The 23491-nt window shown below is 33.8% G+C and overlaps 1 protein-coding gene across 1 annotated transcript; it reads left to right on the top strand.

Moving 5' to 3' along the window:
- Window positions 1-13257: 13257 nt before the first annotated feature.
- BDW43DRAFT_315492 (uncharacterized protein) lies at window positions 13258-13708 on the top strand (the record flags this gene model as incomplete). Its single annotated transcript, XM_032048073.1, has 4 exons — window positions 13258-13284; window positions 13362-13443; window positions 13494-13633; window positions 13685-13708. 4 exons carry the CDS (start codon window positions 13258-13260, stop codon window positions 13706-13708), a joined length of 273 nt encoding a protein of 90 aa, XP_031895688.1.
- Between the last annotated feature and the right edge of the window lie 9783 nt (window positions 13709-23491).

Below are 23491 nucleotides of genomic sequence, written 5' to 3'. Positions count from 1 at the left end.
TAACCTCCTTGTGGACTTGAGATGTCTCAGCGGCTGATAGACAGCTTATTTCGGGATCCAACGAGAACAAAAATTCGGACGGCAGGTCATGGAATACAACAAGGTCGGTTCCGCCTGTGGAGGTTCTGGATCTCCGTGGGAGCGTTGGCACGAAGACGAGGATTTAATGCGGCCCCTTATCAAGCGAGACCCAATGATTCCCATTATTATTGTTCTAAAGTTAAAACACTTATCTGAGATACATATAACACGAAGCGTTGCTATATCGTTCTAATCACGGCTGGGAGAAAAAAAATGTTGACTGAGAATTGTGTGTATTTCCGGAGGCTATTTTGGGAGAAGGGAGAATAGTTCGGGGTCTAGGATGCCGCTAATTTGTTTTATCATCTGTTGAGCTGACCCAACTGTTTGGCTGCAGCTTCTGGTAATGGCTATCACGCCGAAGTCATATAAGGATCTCCAAGCCACGCGGGAGACTAATGGGGCAGCCAAGTGGGTCGCCATAAGGGCCTTAAGTTCCGCTCCTGGCGGCAATGTTGCCTTGCGTCGCATTTGAAACTCGCAGGTCTGTTTTGAAGAGTGACTCGCAGCGGGTAAACCAACATTATCCAAAGCTAACAGGGAGTATGCAAATGACAGGGTGAAAAGCCTCTGTTGCGCCACCAGCGCACTGACCCTTCAAGCTGAACTCGAGTATTTCATTATTGGTTCACATTGATCTTATGAAACCTCCATCTCCACCTGTATACTATTAATTTCTAGCCTAGGGTAAGTAAATGAGTGGCGAGGCTGATAATGTTGTTGCCTTAAGCCAATGATTCATAAGTTCACTCCTAAGCATTTAAAGATTAATCTAGGCTTATATATCCCACGCCGCCGTGTCGTTATCCATCGGGGGTATGGCTGATAAAGAAAAAAGATATAAACAAATATAGCTACTGTACCTAATACAGTCCCTATGGATATGACTAAACTGTATTTCTGTATGGTTTGGGATCTTTATGTGTTATCCAGTATTGAGTTACTATCTATAGAAGTGGCTGCGGAAGCTGTAAGATTCTCTGTGGATGTTCAATATAAACCTGGCGGGTATTCAGTAGCTGGCATATATTTGTCCTTCTGAGTTTGGAAGCTGGATACTCGAAGGCTATTTCAGGCTGGCAGTTATATATATAATAACTGAGCAGGCGTGATCACCACTCTGCTTAGCACAGGTATTGGCAGTGATATGTCTTTTAAGCTGATGCTATCTCTAGTTAGTAGGAGCTCCCAATTACTGGATTAGAGAACAGACTGAGCTCTGTTTTTAAGCTGGCTTGTTTCCATATGTATTAAAGGTATCCCAGTCTCCGGTAGATAACTTGGAATGGGCTCTGCTGTGCTTCCTACTAGACTATTGCTGGAAGCCTACAATCCGGTTAGTGTTGCTGATAATATACCCGAGGACCCCTGAGTAGCCTGGAGGCTATTCTTCCAGATTACAGTGGTTAGTACGGCTGGCATATGGCTTTAGTCTAGTACACTGTCTGTGAACACTGTATTGAATGTCACAGACCTTGAAACTGTCCAGGAAAAAGAATCTATAGATTAATGGGAGTAATATAACTTGTCCTTGTCAGAATGCAGGTGCTTACTGGGACATAATAAAATACTACAAAAAGATGAAATGGTTTAGGCTGCTGTTACTATTATTGATTAAGCCTGTTCTCACTTTCTATTCTATATTGTGGTAAGTGACTCTAGTCTCTCTTTTGAATTTATTGTTCCTTGCCAGATTAAGTCCACCCCCATTCCGGTAGCCTGGGATGACTGTAGAAGAGGGACAGCCAGATGCCTGCTGTGCAGCCACATGAGGTTGTACTGAGACTCTACTAGAGACTATAGCAGGGCAGGTATCTAGATATGCCCTTCTACTGGTAGACTGTCAAGCACACCTGTCAAAGCTGGTACAGTAACTAAAGGTTGATTATTGGCTAGATTATAAGAGTTCCAAATGCTGGCGCTCTTGGCAAGAAGCATAGCAAATGAAGGCTTACAATATATTGCTGCCTGGGCAAGGTAGGAATACTGTCATGATCCAAAATTACATGCCCTTCCATGTATTGTATCAACCTGAATGGGATAATTCAGGTTATTCCAATAGGGGAACTCTAAAATTTATTCCAATTCTGAATAGCTCTTCATATTAGTGGCTTTGTTGGGAAATGTGAATGAAGCTGTGAGGTTTATTCCCCATCTCAGGTATATGGGTTTTCCTCCTGCGTTTAGGGATGCTATCCGTGGGGTGTATGGGTAGATGCTGCGGACCATTTAGTATATACTGGCAGTGTTTGGGGGGATGGGGTTGAATTGCTGAGCAGCCACCGCTCCGTACTGGGAATCGGCGCTGCTGCGGCGGCCGTATTTGGAGTTAATGGTCGCAGTGTACAGATACACGCCAATAGTCTTTCTCTCAGCTAGCAGGTCACTGGTAAATGGATAGCCCTGTTCGTGGAGGATTATATTCTAGACCTGGATCAGTGGCTGGGTTCCCTTCCTGGCTGAGCTTGGGCTGGATAAGTAACTTGAATAGGTCCAGCGGGACTATTTGTTTCCAGACTCTAGAGAGGACCAGGATTCTCTGATAACAGCATATAGGATCTCTAGAGATGGAGGGCTAGAGTGGCCTAATTCTAACCCGGGTTCCCTAGGTGCTCCCAGGCATCAATACCGGTTGAGAACAGAGTGACAAAGGCCAAACCATTGATTACTAAGGAATCCCCAAGTACACGGCCAGCTGGGTGGTCTTGAGTGCAGCCGTTAAGACTGTTCTGTCAGATGAAGATTACTGGTTAGATAGCGTGCTGCCTAGCAGGCCTTCCTTCTCTAATCTGTTACTTATCTGGGGAGCCAGCTTCAGTCTCTATTCCAGGTCTGTGCCCATCAAACTTTGCCAGTCCATAGGATCCTTAATCTGAGGGTCTGTGGTTTAATCTAGATTACTTTCTAGGACCATTACATGCACAGCTAAGTCCTCTAATAATTGGCTAGCCAGTATAAGGCCAGCTATACCGCCGCTAATAATTATATAGTTGGTAGTGACTGAGATAGAGCAAGTGATAGATGTTATATTATCTATAAGAGGCAGTAAGAAAGATGTAATGTTGCTGTATAGATAAAGCTGCTTATAAGTATGCCTGTATTTAATTAATCCCTGCTTAGCGCTTATACACTAGCTGAACTTAATATCTATATTAGCTCTGTGGTGTACGTTATAATGTATATATAAGCATTTCCCAATATAGCAAGCCTGCTGACTATAATATCATTTGTGCCTTTAAGCTCTGATAAATTAGTACTGACACTATATAGCAGCTTTGACTACTGCTATCATCTTATCCCTTAATCCAGTATTTATACTGGTCTGTATTTATCCATGGGAACAGATATAGTATAAACTATAGGAAATGGGTTCTATATACCATAGAAAGATCTATCAGTAATATACTGGTACTCTTAAGTATAATTTTATTTCCTGTTTAACCTTGTATCTCGGGCCCGAGTTTAATATCATGTAAAACAATGATTTATTAACTATATAGCTCAGTCTAATGAGAGAAAGATTAGAGTAAGGTCAGGATTAGTATTCTATATCTATATCAGCCTAGTAATCGCTAATTTAGATTTATCAAGAGTTTGTAATCATCCTTATAAGTATGATTATATTCCAAGACTGACTGCTTCCGCTTGAAAGCCACCTACCAAAGAAGAACTATCCCCGTCTGATGAGCATACAGCAACCCAACTGTTATCCCCATAGTATATCACCCAGCATTACCGTGTTATTTGAGAACTCAGGGACATGTGACATGTGATGCATAGTAAACGTGAAAATCAGTACTGCCTATGAATGTGGGGGATACGTTCCTCCACTCCTGTCCCTTAGGGTAGATATTGTGCTTCTTACCACCGCCATTACTGGTGCGTTGAATGGTAGCAGATCCAGAAAGGTTGTTATTTGCGGTCCTGTTAAAGCAGAACTTATAGGTCTCTTCTTTATAGTTAAGCTTATAGTAACCTCCTCCGCAGCCTATTTTGATGTATGTGTTATCACGTTGGTTTTTGAAGTCAGGGCTATTGGTCTTAAAGATCCTGGCGGTATACATAACCTCATTGGCGCCACCTTGGACTGTATTGTGTATCAAGAAGAACCTAAAAGTGTATCCTAGGGTCAAGGGAGCTGTAGCAGCGAGGATAAGGAGAGATAGACGCATTGTGCGAGCGTGAGGGTATTTTGATGGAACCTGATCAGATAAGTCAGCCTGAGGCGCTTCCAAGCACGTAATTGAGGTACTGATTGTGAGACAAGGAGACGATTACAAAGTAAGGAGAGAGTGTGTGTTTGACGGAATATCAGCATATCCGTCCCTTCAGGATTTATATACCCGTTCTCGTTCCACCCGGCTCGGTTTACCTGCTTAATGCAGTTGGTTATACATAGCCACTGTAACATGTTAACAGCTAGGATAAGTGTCCTACTATTCACACTTATTACTTTATCTTACCTTCCCAGATATATGTAATTCTTACAGGATTTGATTAACTCCAGTGCGGACCCCATTGTATAGGCCAAATTTCGAACCAAGTGGAGTTGGTTTGCTTACCAGTAGTTGGAGCCCTGGGTTGCATTTAGAAGGAGAATATGTCTAGAATTAATTGTTAGGGTAAATATTTCTAGTTAGAAGATTATTAAGGAGTTTGTCTATGTGCCCTCTATAATATTATGGTAATAGATACAGAGACATGTGTTGTATGTTGTAGCAGTGGCTCCTAAAGCCTGTTCAGGGCATGTTCGATATATTTATATAGTACTGTGGATCTTGATTCTTGGCATTAGGATCAAGATGAGCTTCCCAAGTGCTAAGCTAATTCCCTGTTGAATCTATATAAACAATATATGATATAACCAGTTGGCGTTTATGGATCAGAAGATTGATCCCTCGGGTATAGTGGATGATCTACCTGTATGATAACATATCCGGTAAATGAGCTGGTCATGTAAGCGAGCCGGTTAACCCGCGTGTTTTTCTGTATCTCCCAGAAATGAAACTATTTAACCATTAACTATACAGCCAAAAATACTTAAAAGCTCTAAAGCTCAAGTGGAGCAGGAAGAGAGAATCTTATTAGCTATTTTGGCTTTAAAAGATTAAAAGATAAGCAGTATTTAGAAAGCCTCATGTCTTTTTAATATTTCTTATTCTATACTTCAAGAATAATTAAAGAAACATACTTTTTCTGCTGAAGTACATGCCAATAGCCATAAATTGACTCAAAATAAAGAGAATTCATTGGTATACTGGATTATATTATTAGATTAATGTGGAGTAGTCTCCCGGTCTATATATATATAAGAAATAGCTAATATTTTGTTAAATATAGTAATACCACTTTTACTACTGTTAGTAAAAAATAGGTATATAATTTAATTTTATATAGAGATAAGCTGAAAACTTGCTTCTTCTACTGCTATAACTATTAATATGCCAAGTGTAAGAATCCTGAACTTATATATAAGTAGTTTAATCGGGTTTAGATCACTATAATACAGTATAGTATTATACTAGATAATATCTATAATTTTAATAAGACTGGTTTTATAATAGATCTGATATCTACTACTAAAGTGGTTACTAGAGCAGAAATATATAGAAGATCTAAACTACTACAGCCAGAAAATTATAAATAGATTACTTCTATTAAGTATATTAACACTACTGGTTAGGCTTTTTTATCTTGTATTATCTTTAAAGACAAGGTTTATGTTAAGAACTGATATAAGATAGATCTATTACTAGATTAGTATATAGAAATAAGTATAAATAACTGGACTACCAATAAAATAGGCCTATATTAATTATAGCAGATTTTTATATCTACTATTACTGGTTAATATACTGGTTAATATTGTCTTCTAATATTTAATGGGCATGGCAGATATTTAACATCTCAATTTAATAAGATATATAGTTAAAATAATATTATACTAATCTATATATCTGTATATTTATCTTATCTACTTTAATTGCTTGATATAGATTATTTTGGGCTGTTAAAACATATATATAGATAGTTAATAAAAAATAAGATAAGACTAGACTTTAACTATATTAATAAGCTTAATTTTTTTAAAGTCTTTTCTCTAGCAAGAGCTTAGATATATACTATAAGTAATATCTATAGTAAATTCTCTATTACTGGTCTTATTTCTTTTAATTCTGAGCGCGTGCTTTCTTAGCTTAATATAAAGCTTTAAATAATATCTCTAGATACTAGATCCAGTAGTAGATCTAGTAATTCAGTATCTAAAATATCTTATAATCTTAGATAACTGTAGTAGCAAGAAACTATATTAAAAAGACTTTTTAGAGTATATATAAATAGTCCTGATTCATCTATAAAGCTATTATAAAGCAGCTTATTAAAGGATATAAACTAGCTTTAAATAAAGCTATAATTATAAGATAAGAAGTCAGGGAATTATATACTATATATAAAAGAATACTTAAAAAGAAAAAGTACTTTACTAGATAGATTACTTTAGAAGTAGATACTTTAGACCAGGAAGCTCAGAAGCTTATAGAAAGCAGAAAATCTACTAATAAAGCTATATCTGCTATATCAGTAGATATTGCTCCTACAGTAGAAAACCAGCGCGTACACGCTCCATTAAAGTACTCTGACTATAGTATTCTAGGTTATAAAATTACTCAATGTTCTAATTGTCAGAATATTTAAACTTTCTATAGAAATGCAGAATTTTTGGTGTTTTGAATAGCTTTATTTCTAGGAGGCGCGAAAAAGCGCCTGGGTTGACTGGCTTACTTATATGACCGGCTTGTTTACCGGATATGTTAACCCCTAAATAGTCTTTCTTCTATTCTTATACCAGGAAGTGCTACTGCTTACAGGAATAGATGACAAAGGAGACATCTCGCGTGAAGAATTCGATAGTATATATATAAAAGACCCTGAACACATCTTTGATATGATTCTTTGTGTTTTGAATCATCTGGAGACAAAAACAGAGAGTACTGAGATCACTGTTAATGACTTGACCACTGAGAGAGATGTATTGCTCGAATGAATTGATAATCTGGTTAAAAAAAAAGATAATATGGCTATTAAATAAGCTCTCTTTACTGTACAGTTAGCTTGTATTGGTTCCCAGGCTGGATAAGCTGTCAATGAGCCTTGTAAGTCCACAAAGAGCCCTGATCCCCAGGCTCAGTAATGGGAAGGACCCTACTTTTGAAGATTGGACTCTGGCTATGTACCAGAAACTGGATATCAATACTGATTACTATAGTACCGCGATCCTTCACTAGGTGTATGTTATGAGTCGCTGTGAAGGGGATGTATGATGTCACTTGGTTCTCTGTCTCTATCCAGAGTCCCGTAATCCCTATAATGATGCCCAGGATATACTGGCTCACCTGAAGAACATCTTCTCTAACCTGAATAAGGGATATAATATCTACTGGCAGTATAATAACTTAAAGATAGCTCTTGAAGATAAGTTTTATATATTCATCTTGAACTCCTGTTATCTTGCAGTGGAGGCTGGTATTGATCCAGACTACTGGAAGGAAAACCTGTATAAGAGATTGCTGTTCAAGCTCCAGGAACTTACAATACCTTGTTTCTATGACAATAAAGTTGACTTTGACCAGTATATTAAGGAATATGCCCATTCAGTTAATTTAATTAACAAGATCCTGAAGTGTTGCAACTGCACAGGACAGACTCTCTCTTCTGGCCGTTGACAGAACCTAAATGCCCCTATAACAGTAAATTATACTTCTCCTGTAATCAAGTCTGAAGAAGTGTCTTGAGCAACCTATAAAATAAGTATAGACACTGAAATCTATAATTATCTAATAAGTAAAGGTAAATATTTCTGCTGCTAAAAGACCGGGCATCTCAGCTGTGATTTTCCTGACAAGAAATCTATATAAGTAAAGATACTTAAGGAAAATAGTAATATAGAATTATGGAAAGCTTCAGCCTAGGAAGAGTCTTTCTCCTAGGTAAGTTGTCTAATTCCTCAGGTGAATCTTCTATATTCACTTTTCTTTCAGGCTCCCTGTTTTCAGCCTGAGAAATTTCTTTAAACTCTGGGACCTGACTTTCTTTTCTTTAATATACTTATCTCTGTATCCGTTAATAACAGCTATTAACTTTTATCTTCAGTATCGATTTTTTATATCAAGTTGAACTAAGGCTGTCCTCTGTATATATTCCTGCTAGCTTTGCTAATTTAAGTGACTCTAGGTGAATATGCAGTGGGCTGTATGTATTTTGTGTTACTACTGATTTTAGTGTTTTATAGTGATCTTTGTGAGAATACCTGCTTTATTAAACTTATCCTATCTGGGTGCTCTTGTGTCTAGTATACTGCTCTGTGTGTTCTAGATTAAAAAATTTATTCCTAATTTTCAAGACTCTATTAAGAGATTTATTCTTGAAGCTGAGACTAGTTTTACTGAGATCATTAGTTTTCTTCAGGTAGCTAAAAACAGTCTTTAGTTGACCAGTTCTCTCTTGGAAATGCCAGGTATCTTTCTCTCCACTCAAAAAAAATATAGTGGTTTGGTAATGGGTTATAGACAGTTAGAAAGCTCTGTGGAGATTAGCTATAAGGCTATTAGATCTCTTAAGACTGCTATTGGTCTGATTATCCAGCTATTAATTAGGTGAGACTGAGGACAGAAATCCTTTTTAGGCTCTTTAGGTATCTCTTTTCTTCTTTTCTTAAATCCTGTACTTAGCTGGTTTCTTAAATGGAGAAATATTCTGCTGCTTTTCTATAATAGTCTACTACCTATAGCTTAGCTAAGAATATTTTAGAAACTTAACTATTCTACTGTAGCTTGATAAAAGGTATTTCCAAATCCTTAACTATAATCTTTAGTTTCTTAAATACAGTTATTTATATTTTATTTAACTGGGCTATTAATATTAATGCGGTGCAATAATCTGCTTGATAAGCTATTATCAGGTAAATAGGTAAGTCTGTCTTTCTATATCTCCTTATATAATATTATCCACTACTATATAATCCTGTGAGTCCTAGCTGGAATATCTGGAATGCACAGTTAATTCAAAAGTCCTGATCAGAAGCTCTTGTACTCTTGTATTACACAATTCAGATCTAGATAGTAATCTAAAAGAGACTTCAGGTAGTAATTATTATTATAGTTCTATAGTTTAATTCTTAGAGCCTATTTTTCTGCTCTGATCTCCTATATTTCTGTTTAGGCTGACTGGACACTGGTCTGCTGGGTAATGGTTTTTCTTAAGATAATTAGTGAGGCTCGCAATTATTTTGTTTGGGATCTGAATAATTAATAAAGAAACTGGATTTATATCTATATAAGACAGTGGAGTTCTTACAAGATGAATTTGGCTTGCTTGTATTTATATATACTATCAGCTGGATCCTTTAATTATATGGTTGGACTAAGAAAGTGGCTCAGTGAATAGTACAAGAAAGAAATGCAGGCTTAAGAGACTATTATTTATATTAGCTGTCAGATTTTCGCTTATATCATCTAGTTTTACCTAGATGAATCAGCTGTGATAAACAGGCTGGTCTTCCTACAGGGTGGTACCTGCTCAGTGAAATAATTATGAATTATTATTAAATATATTAGAAAATTTTAACCCTTTTCTACCTTTTATATCATTACTTAGTGAAGGGGATTTATAGGACCTTAAGGATAGTTATAGAGGCTTATCTATATAATAGGCCTTTCCTATCCCCTCAGATAATTTTATTTGATTATTTAGTTCTGTATAATTATTTTTATTTCACTGGGTTTTCTGCAAGTATGAAACAATATATTATATAATAGGATACAGTATACTTCTATATAAGAAATATTTGATAATAGAACGGAATAATAATTAAATCCAAGTACAGATACTTGTGGGTCTCTTCTTATATGATTCTGGCTAACAATATCACTTGTTCGAAGATTCTTTTCTAGATTATTCTGAACAGAAGCTTAAGGGAATATGGATATCCCTTTAATACTTCTTATAATGGAAAGGCCTTTTCTTAAGGTCCCAGTCTAAACACTTCTTGCTCCAAGGCCATCTCTTTATATACTCTTCTGTAGTATGACCTGTCTTCTTACTCTTATTATTGGGCTAAATTTCCTTCTTATTATTATTATTAGGGTTCTTTAGATTTACTTTATAGATCTTTATTACTTTCTTATTCTTCTTTAAAGCAGGAAATTCCTTGCGTGTCCATATAGAACAATTATTGACTTTGCTGAGGACAGTATAGACTTCACCCTCTATATGTTCTGCAAACAGCTCGCTGGCTCTGTCTATAAAGTCCTTGAAATTAACTACTCTATAGTCTGCTGTATTGTCCCAATAATATTCTATTGGCAGGTAGAAGTCATAAATTTATATATGGCCATAGTTAGAGAGCCAGGTTATGGCTTCTGCGTTATTTCTGAGCACTGAGTAGAAAAGGGATTTGTCCTTTGTTACTGGCTTTATTTTTTTCTTGATCTCTTTATTGGTGGGAAAGGTGGTGATCTTCAGTTTGTCCGCCCTGGCATCTAAAAGGGTTTCAGGGAGGGTGTTTATGTTGGAAAGCTCATTACTGCTGCTGATGGGACTAGCAGATACAAGAGTATTGAGGAAGAAGAAAACAGAGAAGAGAAGATAGAGCTTGTTAAGCATGTTTTTTGGAAGGAACTATATCTTATCAGGGAGTGGTACTTGCCCGCTCAGATAGTTAATGAGAAATGACTTTGATAATGATAAGGAAGGATATTCAAGCAGAATACCTAAAATATTTATATTCTACAGTCTATAGCCCCTGAAGGCCTGTCATGTCGGATATCAGTAGATCCCAAATCCTGAAGAAATTCTCTAGTCCCTGACAATATACAAGAGAGAAAGCCATTCCCAGGATAACAATATATTTATACTGTTTTAGAAAGCTTATAGTAAAACATTACAGGCCTCTATATTATAATAACTGCTATACAACGCTAGTATATAATACTGGTACTGTACCATTCCTGGAATGAACATGCTAGTGGATCTCTGTGTAAGTGGACAGTGTCACTGGTTGTATGTGGGGATCATATCACTAACTAGATCCTACAGAACAGCCCCCAAGAAAAAGCCTTACTGATCATTATTCAACTCTGATAACCTCCTAACTAGCACATAAACCCTAGAAGCCCCTTACCTATACTATTTCTCCCCGGATATATACTAAGCGACCTGCAGGAAAACTTAACCTAAAATAAACTATTTACATCTTCTTCCACTATCCTCCTAAGCTAGTACAGTACATGATAACAGAAGACTGGAAGGTCATCTAGTTGCCGGTGTCAGCTGAAGAGTATGTATATTGGAAATCTATTCTGAATGGCGCTGCAGCTCCTAAAGAATCTACTAACTTAGTAGAATATATTCTATACTGTGCTATATTCAGCAGGGACATTAAGCTAATCCAGCTCTGTCTATCATATAGTGCCAAGCTGGACTGCTGGATTTATGAATCTATTAGTCTAAACTATACACTTGAGCTGATACAGATCTTTATTCCGGCTGGCCTGGATGTTAACTATAATATGGACCGACTTGGCAGATACCTCACTCTAGCTATATATAGAGAAGATTCTAAACTTGTGAAGTATCTTCTTAAGCAAGGGGCTGATCCTAACTAGAATCTAATAAAGAATAGGCATCCTGCCCTCAGCCTGGCTGTGCTGGATAATTAAATTAAGATGGCGGAAATGCTAATTCAGTATAGTACCCGGGTAAACGGGATGGGTGCTTTGGGAATAGCAGCAAAGTATTATTAGTTTAACATGATAGAATTACTTTTCTAATATGGGGCAGATATTAATAATAATGCGAAGGAGTTACACTGTTCATGTGTCATGCTATGATCTAAGGAGCGTACGGCATTGCATGAGGCTGCTTTAGAGAGCAATACTGATATTGTGACTTACTTACTTAAGCAAGGGACTAAACCTGATATTCATAATCTTAATAGTCAGATACTGTTGATACTAGCTCAGACAAACAGTCACTGTAAAGTAGTAGAGATTTTAGCAATGAAACAGGCATATGTGTTATAAGATATATACAGGCTAGGAATCAGGGTTTAGTATTAAAGCTGAAGTAAAGTATATTATAATATTTATATTTAAATATACTGCTTAGTCTTATATTGTTTGGCGCTCTATCTATAGATTATCTCTAGATATTTAGTATTCTTAGTTAAGATAGTGTAATAGTTATATTATATTTTAAACTGTGTCTCATAAACCCGTGAGAAGCTACTATTCCAATTACTAAATCTAGGTTTCTGAGCAATCCTAGAACTGATACAACTCTATATACATGACAAGTAGTGCAAGTGTAGATGACTAGATAGTAATTGGTGTTCTTGGCAAGAGGATAGAGATATTATGAGTAACTCCTATTTTGTTCCTCAATTCTCCAGCTTTTTTGTAAATCAGGATCTCTCTAGATGAAGACTGAGCTATGGTCCATATAATATAAGAATATGGCATAATCAAAAAGTAGGCTACATGTTCCTTCTGCTTTGGGAGGCGATATCTAGAGTGAATTATAGAGAGTCCATATGGGACAGACAGCAAGAAAAAGATATTCAGGCTGATATTAGATTTACATAAATATACTTATGGAGCCAAAAACTAGGGATTAAATTACTCAGTGGTTATAAAACTGTTTGATATATCTTCTCTTGGTTAAACAGATAGAATAGTTAGGCAATAAGTTATAGTCAGCGGCATTTAAAATTAGAATATCTAGTGATAGTGACTGTCTATATATCAGTATTACTGTCTAGGTAAGAGTTAACTACAGGCGATGTACAGACTTTATATAGGTAATAATGGCCTATAACAGTAGGCGGGTTTAAAAGTTACTTACTATACTCTATTAGGGTATTCTAAATTATAGCTGGAATGTTGTCAGGAAAGCCGATATTATTAGCAGTGTACTGATATATCAGTAGAGCCTGAGAACCTTACTTTTCTGGGATAGTTTACTGAGACAACGCTAAAATTATTTCGGAATTATTTATAGAGACTCTATAGCATCAGTTACCCCTAAGCAGAATATCTGGAATAGTATTATTAAATTTACTCTATAGGGTAATTAGCTTATTAATATAATCTTATAAATTGTGATATACAATCCTTTGCAATGCGACAGCAGACTATTGCAGGGAAGGTTAGGCTAGGAGATCTTTCCAAGACCACATAGTAGAAAACCTAGGACTATAGTACTTACAGTGCCTTTAGTCTTAGTCTCTATATAAAGACTATTACAAAAGCTTTGGACTCAGTGTTAATCTAAGAACAGATACTGCTACTATCTTTACTATTTATAGTAAGTATTATAGATATACTTCTTGTTAAAGAGATACTGACTAATAAAAGAACCTGAAAGAGCTTGTCCCGATAATTCCAAGCAGGGAGAGAATAGGATCAAGGTAGACCCATATACAAGTATTAACCTGAATTTTGTAGGCAGGGCTGGCGACAAGAATAGTAAACCTGATATCAATAAAATCCTTGCTGTATATACCTTTAAGTATATCTTAAAGAGCTAAACTAACAGCCCTGGTTAGGAATACACTGTATCCCTTGAGTAATAGTGCTACTCTCTAGGACCGGAAGCTAGCAGTACTCCAGTTATCTCTGAAAGCACAATCCTATTTAATAGTGTCTGTCTAATATCTTTAGAAACCCTATCTTCTTTCCCAGCTGTCTCAATACTGCTTACTAAATCTTTATTGGCTGTTCCAGTCTTATTAACTCCCCTATCCTTATCTATTTCTCCACTGAAAATGTCAGCAGCCGATCCAGCTAAACGCTCTCATCACCATTACTATATAGACTTTTAGCAGTATTATGGCCATCTGTAAAATGGGAAAGTCCATGTCCAGTTTATTGGTGTCTATCCCTAATATTATATTCTCTAATTGGCTATTTTCTTGTTCTTCTTTTCCAATTCTTTATTATAGTTTATAAATCTATATAGATAGATTTAGTTATATATTAATATTAAAATCTTATATCTTTCTTCTTTTTTTGCTGGGAAGATTATTGTATATTATTGTATATATATATTAGTTTAAAACTCTTAATTATATAGATTATTGCTCTACACAAGATATACCTGTAGAGATAGGCTTTAAAGAACTCTAGATATATTAACAGACTTTTATTAATTAGCTTATTCTTTTTTCCTGCTTGCCACTCCCAGCTAGTATCCTGCCATTTATGAAAAGGTGTAAAAGTTGTCATTTTTACCTGGCTAATACTAAGGATATAATATATAGATTACAGGAGTGGATAGTATATTAATAGAATTTACAATATATTTTATGTTTTAGCTAATATATTAATGGAGATCAGGAGGCATAACAATAATTGTATATATTATTAGAAAATATATAGACTTATAGAGACAGTGTTAGATTAGTAATGTCAGTTTATATAAAGATTTAGAAAGGGTGTATATAAATTTATATAGCCCTTTTCTGAGTATTTTAAAGATTAGGTAGGAGACATCATCTTATTTTATAATTCAGTTTTGCAGATAGACCGGGATAATCAAAAATACCAGGAATATATTTGTTATTGTGATTAGAGAGAAGTCTCTAATATCAGTATACTATCTATAGAAGAGAATATCTCTTTCTATTTCCTGTCTGCTCTTGCACTACTTGGCCAGTCCGCAGGAACAAAGACCTAAGAGTATACAGTATTAGCTGGGTTCTTGTTATTAATTATAACTATATTACAGAATGTTTTGGCTGTAGTGAGATTACCTACAGATAGAGAATCTATAAAAAGAGAAAAGAGTCCTATCAGATATATATTTAAGTCAGACTGTGTTTGGTCAGTGTTCTTGAATATATATATTAGTGAATTTATATAAGTCTACACTGCTTATTCTCTAATTCCTAATTGTTGAATACGTCCATGAAAATTGCTTAGTATCACAGGTTCCTGATATATGCCTGGTGAATTCACTGCCTGCGGATGTATGTGGATTTTTGAATACTATGGTAATCAGGACATATATATAAAGGCTTCATGATTCCACTTAAATAGGCCTTTAAGATAGAGAATAGAGAATCTTAATCTAGTTATTTTGATATTGCTTTGTATAAATATCTTACCAGGTATTCTACACTAATTGAGGGCATTCTATTTATATAATATATATATAATATATATATTTATGTATATATGTGGATAATTATGCTTAATAAGAGAAAGAGTAGGTGTCTTTAACTCTTTTCTAAGAGAATTCCCTGATCCAGAAATTAAGATAGCTATATTAGATCTTTGCCTAGCCAAATATTATTTGAGAAATGTTCTTCTTATAGTTTATTTATATTTTAAGTAGATGTACCCGCGGCCTGTAAATATCTTAAGAAGCTGTCTTTTTCCAAATATAGCAACATAATAATTAGTGGCAGTATATAAAAAAAGAGGAAATCTCCCTAGTATTAGACTGAAGTGTAATCTATCAGTATTAAAGGTATATAGAATTTTTTTGCTGAAGATTCTCTAGAAGGCATGATACTATATATCTCTTCTAATAATATATAAGGCTCTTTTTGGTTTTGTATTCTTATTCTCTCTGAAAAAAAGTTTACTAAATAAATCTCTCTATAATATAAACTGACAGTTGGAAATATCTTTATTTATATACTGATTATGGACATGATTTTCTAGTCTCTATTATAGCTACTTCATGCGATTGGTTAAAGCAGATGGGCTGAGTGGATCTGGATACTAATTTATAGCAGCATGTTTTCTATCAGGAAACTAAGCTTTTTAAATTTGGTTTAGTATTTTCACTCTCTGCTAATCTAGCTCTATATAGTAATACTCTATAGAATCTTCTGCAGTCCTGCTCCTTGCGTGGTACCTTTAGATCTATAGCATGCTTCAGGAAGTCTATATATCTCTCTATTTTTATATGCTTTCGGGTCTGTGTTAGATCCTTGGCTTACTGTAATCATTTAGTCCTTGTGCTGAGTGGATATATCCATTTATACAGTTCTTTAGTCAAGAGTTTGAATAATCACGCCAGTTACCCAGTTGTATTGATCAATACCCTGAAAAATCCTTATCTTTTTAAACACTACCTATGATATCTAGAAGGGCTTCTTTGAGTTCCTTCTGTGCTAATATTAAGTATTATAAAAGCTAAGTCCACTAGAAAGAGCTTATATACAGAGTCTTTATGAAGGTTATATTAAAGCTACTGAAATTGCAAGGTATTTAAAATAATCCCTCTAAACTATCTATACTGTGCTGAACTAATTATCTACAAGACAGCAGTTTGAATGCTAACTATACTCTAGTTATCTAAAATCCTATATAGATAAAGTAAACAGTCACTGATTTAATTGATTAAATAAAATCCTTTTATTATCTACTAAGAGGCCCAAGAGATACTATATTTATAATTTTCTATACTATACTATACTGCAAATATCAAGAATCAGGATATAGCAAATGGAGTGCTTAAAAGTGTCTATTAATACTGGATATAGTCAAGCAGTGTTATAATTAGGCCCTAAAATATTAAGGTTATAGTAATCCTGATTAGGCTAAGATTATATAGTCTGAGAAATGCTTAGTTAAATTAGATTTCAGCCAACAGTATAAATATGTGTTTCAACTTAATTTACAGGGTGAAAAATGGGAAAGGAAATATATATAACTATATACTAAAGGAAAAGCTATCTGTATAATAATTTGGACAGCTATTTAGAACAAAAACTACAGTGATCTTATCTATTTAAGTATGATTTTAAAGCTAAAAATATGGCTACACTATATGCTTCTAACTTGCTCTATTGGAGAAGTTACTCCTACTATCTGGGAACCAGGTCTTATTTTCATGCATGATAATGTCCCTATTTATTTAGCCAAAAGATTAAAGAATGGTTATAAGATAATGCTATAAATTATATGGAATAGTTCCTATACTTGCCAGATTTAAACCTTATTGAATATATATAGTTTCCGCTTAAAGAAGGGGTCTATAACTTGAGTCCTGATATTGAAAAGTGCTAGGGATCAAATAATAAGTAGTATTATAAAATATATATATTTTTATATAGAGGGTTGAACCATAGTAAGGTACGCGGCTACTAAATTATACTAACTTTTATAGGACACTGTAGGCTCTATTCAAAGCCCGGGGCAGTTTGAAGTGGCACCACAGATTAGCAGTAGTTAATTAGTATCTTTATGGAGCTTGGAATTGATCTTCTGCATGATATTTCAGAGATAGATAATATAGTAGAGCCAGTGGGAAGTCTATAAGTCTTATATAAGCCAGTAACCTTTGCAGTACTTTACTTTATATAATATTCTCTCTACTATATTATTCCGCGGAAGTGTTTTGGAAACCAGAATATATATACAGTATAGGAAACACTCAGATAATAAGATGGAATAGATTCAAGCTAGCAGATATATTTATGGAATTTAGATAGTAGCTATATCTAGTATTTTAACTGTTTATCTTAGATAAGTGAGAACTGTTTCCCAGTAGATAGTTAAATACTATAGATATAAGCAGTGTATAATTACTTATTTATAGTTATTAAGCTATAGAACTAAATAGAATTGATCTAATTTATATATTTAAGTAGAACTGTTTTTAACTGACTCTAAGTATATAATTTTTATACTTTTAAATAAGTGATCTAAATTAACTAAGGCTATTCTGCCCAGTTTTAACCATTCAGTATCCAAGGCTGATAAGGATAAGATATGGAGAAGTGGATGTACCTGCTCTTTAAGATGGAGCTTAGATAGACTTATAATATTTAAAGCAGCTCTATAAAAATTGTTAGTAAATATTATATATCTAATTTAATTATCCTTATTATAAGGACTATAAAATCTTATACAGGGCCCTTGCAGTAAAGAGTCTATTGTTCAATTAGTAAGTGTCCTTGTTCCTGTCAGTAGAGAAGAAAGTATTTACTGGATAAGCAGTATTACAGTATTTATTGGAACTAGTATTATAAGGATGGCATTTATTAAGACAGTTCTTTAGATTCTGACCTTAAGCTATTACAGGAGTAATTATAATAAGTATAGCAGTAATAATACTTAGAAAATATATTTTATTTATATTAAGGATTGCGAAGTAAGTATATAAGTGAGATACTAAGTGGTTTAGAATAAGCCTTGAGATATATATAAAATAAGAGTTAGTAGGAACTTTCTCTGAGAGAATTAGGCCCTATTTATGCTCTTCTTGCTAGCTAATAACATATCCAGCCCCTTAGTATACCTTTCTCTATATTGTATTATACAGATGTCTACTTTTTAGGGTGAGGGCAGGGATCTTTAAGCTGAACTACCGGAATTAATATAAAGCTGACTTCTTAATATTCTAGTTCTATTATTACTTTCTATACTATAGTATCTAACTGAACCTTGTTAATTAATGCCTGATACAGTAGTAATACCTGAGATAAGTAGATAAGACAGAAGAGACTATTAAAAGATATTGTTCTTCTATACTTTAGATTAATATAGTATAGAGAACTGTATAGGATAGTGCTGTATTGCTTAGTTTCACCTTCTTTTAGCCCTATATATAAGAAGGATATTATTACTTAGATAACCTTATATTATAACTATATATTCCTCTATAATCTGTCTGCTTCCTGGGTATGTAGTGGGCATATGGGTGGCCTGGTATGTTTTAACAGGCATATCTTTGGATCCACCGGCTGTTGCTCTATCACTTATATATAAATATCTTCTACAATAGTTATATATATTTGGAGTAGTTAATATTGTTGTTAGCCAAGATAGATCTTTAATGCCTGAAAGGTGGGATATAAGCGCACATGATATGAACTAGTGCCAAACTGTATTAGCCTAGAGTAGATCCTGTATTAGCCGACATACCACCAGACTTTATAAACCCTGAGTATAATGTATTTTAGCTTACATGTAGAATGGTAATGACCCCTGAAATAAGATAATGAAGAATTTAGGAACAGGTTATACAAGTATCGCAGCCCTATATTACTAAAAATATATAACAGATCTCAAATAAATCCATTAATTTTAATATATTTAAGAACTAGTCTTACTCTTCAGTTTCTTGTCCAGTATCTAGGAGACCTCAGACACGCTCTAAGAAATAAGCAGAAGATACTTAGTATAGAAAGCCTCTCTATCTAAATTATATACTATAGAGAATAATAATATAACTTTTACTTTTATAATAAGATTCAGAAGCTTGTAAGGCTTTAAGTCCTAAAGATAAATCTAGGCAGCTTGCTGAATATACTAAAGCATCCTTAAAAATATAATAAAGAAGAGAAAGCCCAGTTAGAGATTAAAAAAAAGCAAGACCACTAAAGAAGATATATAAGCAGGAAGCAAGTAAAAGAAGTATTAAGAAAGAGAAGGAACTTATTATATACTATAGATTAAATAATAATTCTGCCTGATAACTGTATAGTATACCCTGCCTCTGTTACAGTTACACTATTCCTATTATATAAATAAATTGGTCACTGATAAAATAGGGGATCTCTTATATAAATAGTATATACTGCCTGTCTTTGTTTTTTTTATCTTTTTTAGCTGATGTATCCTTACCTAGTTAACAGATTCTCTAAATTAAAAAGTAGATACCCTGATACTAAGAAGGCAGATATAGCTACTGTATTCTTTCTGGAAATTTAGAAGATATATAGGCATATTTAGGCTCTTAATAATTTAGATAGTATTAATATATAAATCTATAAAATATCTAATATATATAGTTCTTAGACTTCTGTTTTACAGTAATTGTTAAGTAGCAAATCGTGTGGCAGGTATAATTAGATATGCCAGGTAATTATCTATAGTTCTATATACTTCATAGTATATTCACGTCTGGCCTCTAGTAAATTATATTAGACTATAGTCTGTTCTATAAGATAATATGCTGTGTGCTTCTGATTAGACTGTTAGATTATTAGCAGTATCTGATTATACCAGTAATAGATAAGTAATATAATGATATTAGTGCTGTCTAATCAGAATTTTGCTTTCTTTTTATTCTTTTACTTATAAGCTATAAATATTATATAAGTAGAAGTCTGGATTAGTAGATTTATATCATTTCCGGAAAAATACTTTATATACTTTCATAATTAACAAAGTCATATATTTTGTGAGGCAAGGAGCCAAGCCACTCTATATATCTATTCTATATTGACTATAGTCTAATACAGGAGCAGATTCAAAAGAAATGGAGAAAGGCCCACTATAAGTAAAGTAGATATAGAGACCTGAAATTTACTATAAGTAATGGCTTTATAAATAAGATAAGTACTTTAAGCTAGGGAATTGACTATTTTATAGACTAAATATAAAAGGCATCAAGGGCATTGATAAGAGTGAAATAAATAAAGATAAGATAAATTATCCTGTACTGCTCTATTTTATTTTAATTACTGTTTAAAAATTATTATATCTGAAAAGTTACTCTATACCCTGTAAAATTATATAACAGAGACTTATTTATGAGATAGGCCAGATTAATTTACTGGCTACACTTGTCGCAGTTACTTTTACTATCTATAATAAATAAGAGGATACTTATAATTATCAGGTATTTTTTATAGTCTAGTCCAATATATGCATAATAAGAGACAGAAATATAAGTTAAATCAGAAGCTATATATAGTATAGCTTAGAAAATTAAATTAATATAGAGAAAGAAAAATAAAGCCTAAAATATATTATATTTTTAGACTAAGAAGTTCTCCTGGTCTTGGAAAGGCTATAGTGTATATATAAGAAAACCAATAAATATTTATAATAGTTTAATTAGTCCAATTAACAGAGCTGTAGTATTGTAATAATCTTTCTTCCTCTCTCTATATATATATGTTTCTTGTTAAGAGTAAAGAGACTTTCTGAGTTACTAGACATAAGTAACCAGTCTATAGCTGTCAGCCCAGACTTCTATCAAGCTCTTTTCCTGAGTTCTTTATAGAATAAGAGATAATCTCTCTCAGTTTTTCTGTTAAGCTAGTTCTTAATACTAATCTAGTTGCTGAGATGCTCTTCTATAAATTATATAGTAAAACAGAATTATCAAGGGTATCTACTATACAGGGTAGAAGACCTGTCAACTAGGTAAGGATATATATAGGCTAAAGGAGAGGAAAAGATCCAAGGTAGGCAGTAGATATAATTTAGAGAAGAGACTAATTCTTAATCTTCTACTACTACTAATAATTTGCTAATTTATAGCTGAAGGCTCTATATCTAAAGGATTCAGAATCTCCTTTATAAACCAAACTGTTATAGGGCCTGATGTTTCTTCTTAGTAGCTGATTATTTATATATCTGTGTTAGGGTATCCTGTACAGTTATCAGGCCGAATTACTATTTAATCTGTAACAGATTAGCTTATATAGGAGATCTTATAGTAATTTACTATATAATTAGTCTGGTATTTTAACTAGCCCGGAACTAAATCAATGCATTAATAGCCCGAGATTCAGTAATAATCCCTAGTAATAGAATATCTGTACTGTAAGTTACTATAAGCTCATGGAATAAGTCAGACTAAGAATTATCCAAGTAATTTATTAGTTAGCTAAAGAACTGTAAGTATAAGGAAATCTGATGTAGCTATAATAGGTTCTGGGATACTGTAGTGATACTGGAAATAATATAGCAGACTACTTGACTAAGACAGTAATGGATTTAAAAAAGAAATATCTCTTCTGATATCTCCTACTATATAAAAAAGGGCATATCTGCCACAAAATCTATAGAGTAGAAATAAGAATAGAGAATCTCTAAGAAAAAAGAGTGTTTCTAAAGTATTAATTAGGCCCTATCTATAAAGTACACGCGCTGGCTTTATAGCTTACTTTTCTAGAATTAAATTTATCTACTTACTTAACTTATAGACTGGTCACTCATAGCTTCTAATATACAGAAAACAGGCTGGCTTCCAAGATAACAAATAATATGCTAATTAACTGCCCGCGGTTAAACAGACTATATAAATATAGCAAAAGATTAGAAGAGTATTTAATAATATTTCAGATATATACTGAAAAGCAGGCTAAGGTAAGAAAAATAAGCTAAAAGATATTTTATAAGATAGGAGTATCCTGGAAGAAGTACTGGGCTTTATAGCAGTATTACAGAGATTTTGAAGTCGCGTGCTATAAAGACAGTAGAATAAAAGACTAGATATTGGCTACTACAGATCTTGATAAAGCTCTAAGATTATCAGGAAAGTAATAGTTCATTATAAATAGATATATAAATACTTATATAAAGATATTTTCTAGAGTTACTATTATAAGTATATTCTAGCTGATTCTGGGTCTCTTATAAGCTACTTTTAATAACTTAACTGTACTAGTACTCAGCTTTTTAGTAATATAAGTTCTAAGTTATAATCTTAATAGTTCTGACTTTAAATTATTATGATCTTATAGGCGTTTCTTGGTTCTATAAAGAATAAAATAATCTATATTAAATTGTTGACTATATTTAGTAGACTGGCGACCATGTTCAAGCCCTGTTAAAATGGCAGCACATTGCGCGTTATATAGCTTAGGCCCAGTATTTTAAAATACACTAATTTATATTCTAAAAGACCTTGTTTTCATGAGCTAGTCTTTAGGAGATATTAAAACATAGTGGAAGATCTTGCTGCAGCGCGTGATAGGAGAAGGGTTGAATATATTCTTATTATATAATTATATCTTTATATTTTCTGCTTCCTTATCTCTAAACTATCTTTTCTACTTTTATCCAGGACCAACCACTGACCCTAAATCAAAATATCTTAACTTAAAATAAATATAAGGAGAATTTATCTCTTTATCTATAACTATCTCAGGCTCCCCATTTTCTGTAGCCTCTGCAGTATCAATTGCTTCTCCACCTACAGTATTCATACTTCACCTCCTGTCAAATGCCTATATTTCCACTGATTCAAAACCATAATGAAGGTCTCCCACAAATACCGGCCCAAATGGCCATCTAAATAGATTCCTACTATAGAAACCAGTCTGAACTGCGCTGACTGACTAGAACAATTCCTCTAACAGAATAGATTCAAAACCTGGGATTTCATGATTTATTGCTATATATATTAAAGTAACTCTAACTGGGAAAAGTTTATAACTTAATTCCTCTACTCTATTACTAGTTTTTTAAAGTACTATAACAGTCTAGATCTCTTAGATAGCTTTGTCCCTACAGTTTTTGAAGACAGAGCTTTTAACAGTGCGACCACTGCTCTTCTATACAAGCATTTCCAAGAATGGGCTGTAATAGTGCCACAAGAGAAGTAGGGCATTGAGCACTCTTGCTTCCCAAATTCAGGACAGTATTGATTCTTTATT

Source organism: Aspergillus alliaceus (genome assembly GCF_009176365.1).
Source record: "Aspergillus alliaceus strain CBS 536.65 unplaced genomic scaffold BDW43scaffold_59, whole genome shotgun sequence".
Classification (NCBI taxonomy): domain Eukaryota; kingdom Fungi; phylum Ascomycota; class Eurotiomycetes; order Eurotiales; family Aspergillaceae; genus Aspergillus; species Aspergillus alliaceus.
The sequence above is the reverse complement of the archived record's forward strand: the minus strand, read 5'-3'. Positions and strand labels throughout refer to the sequence as shown.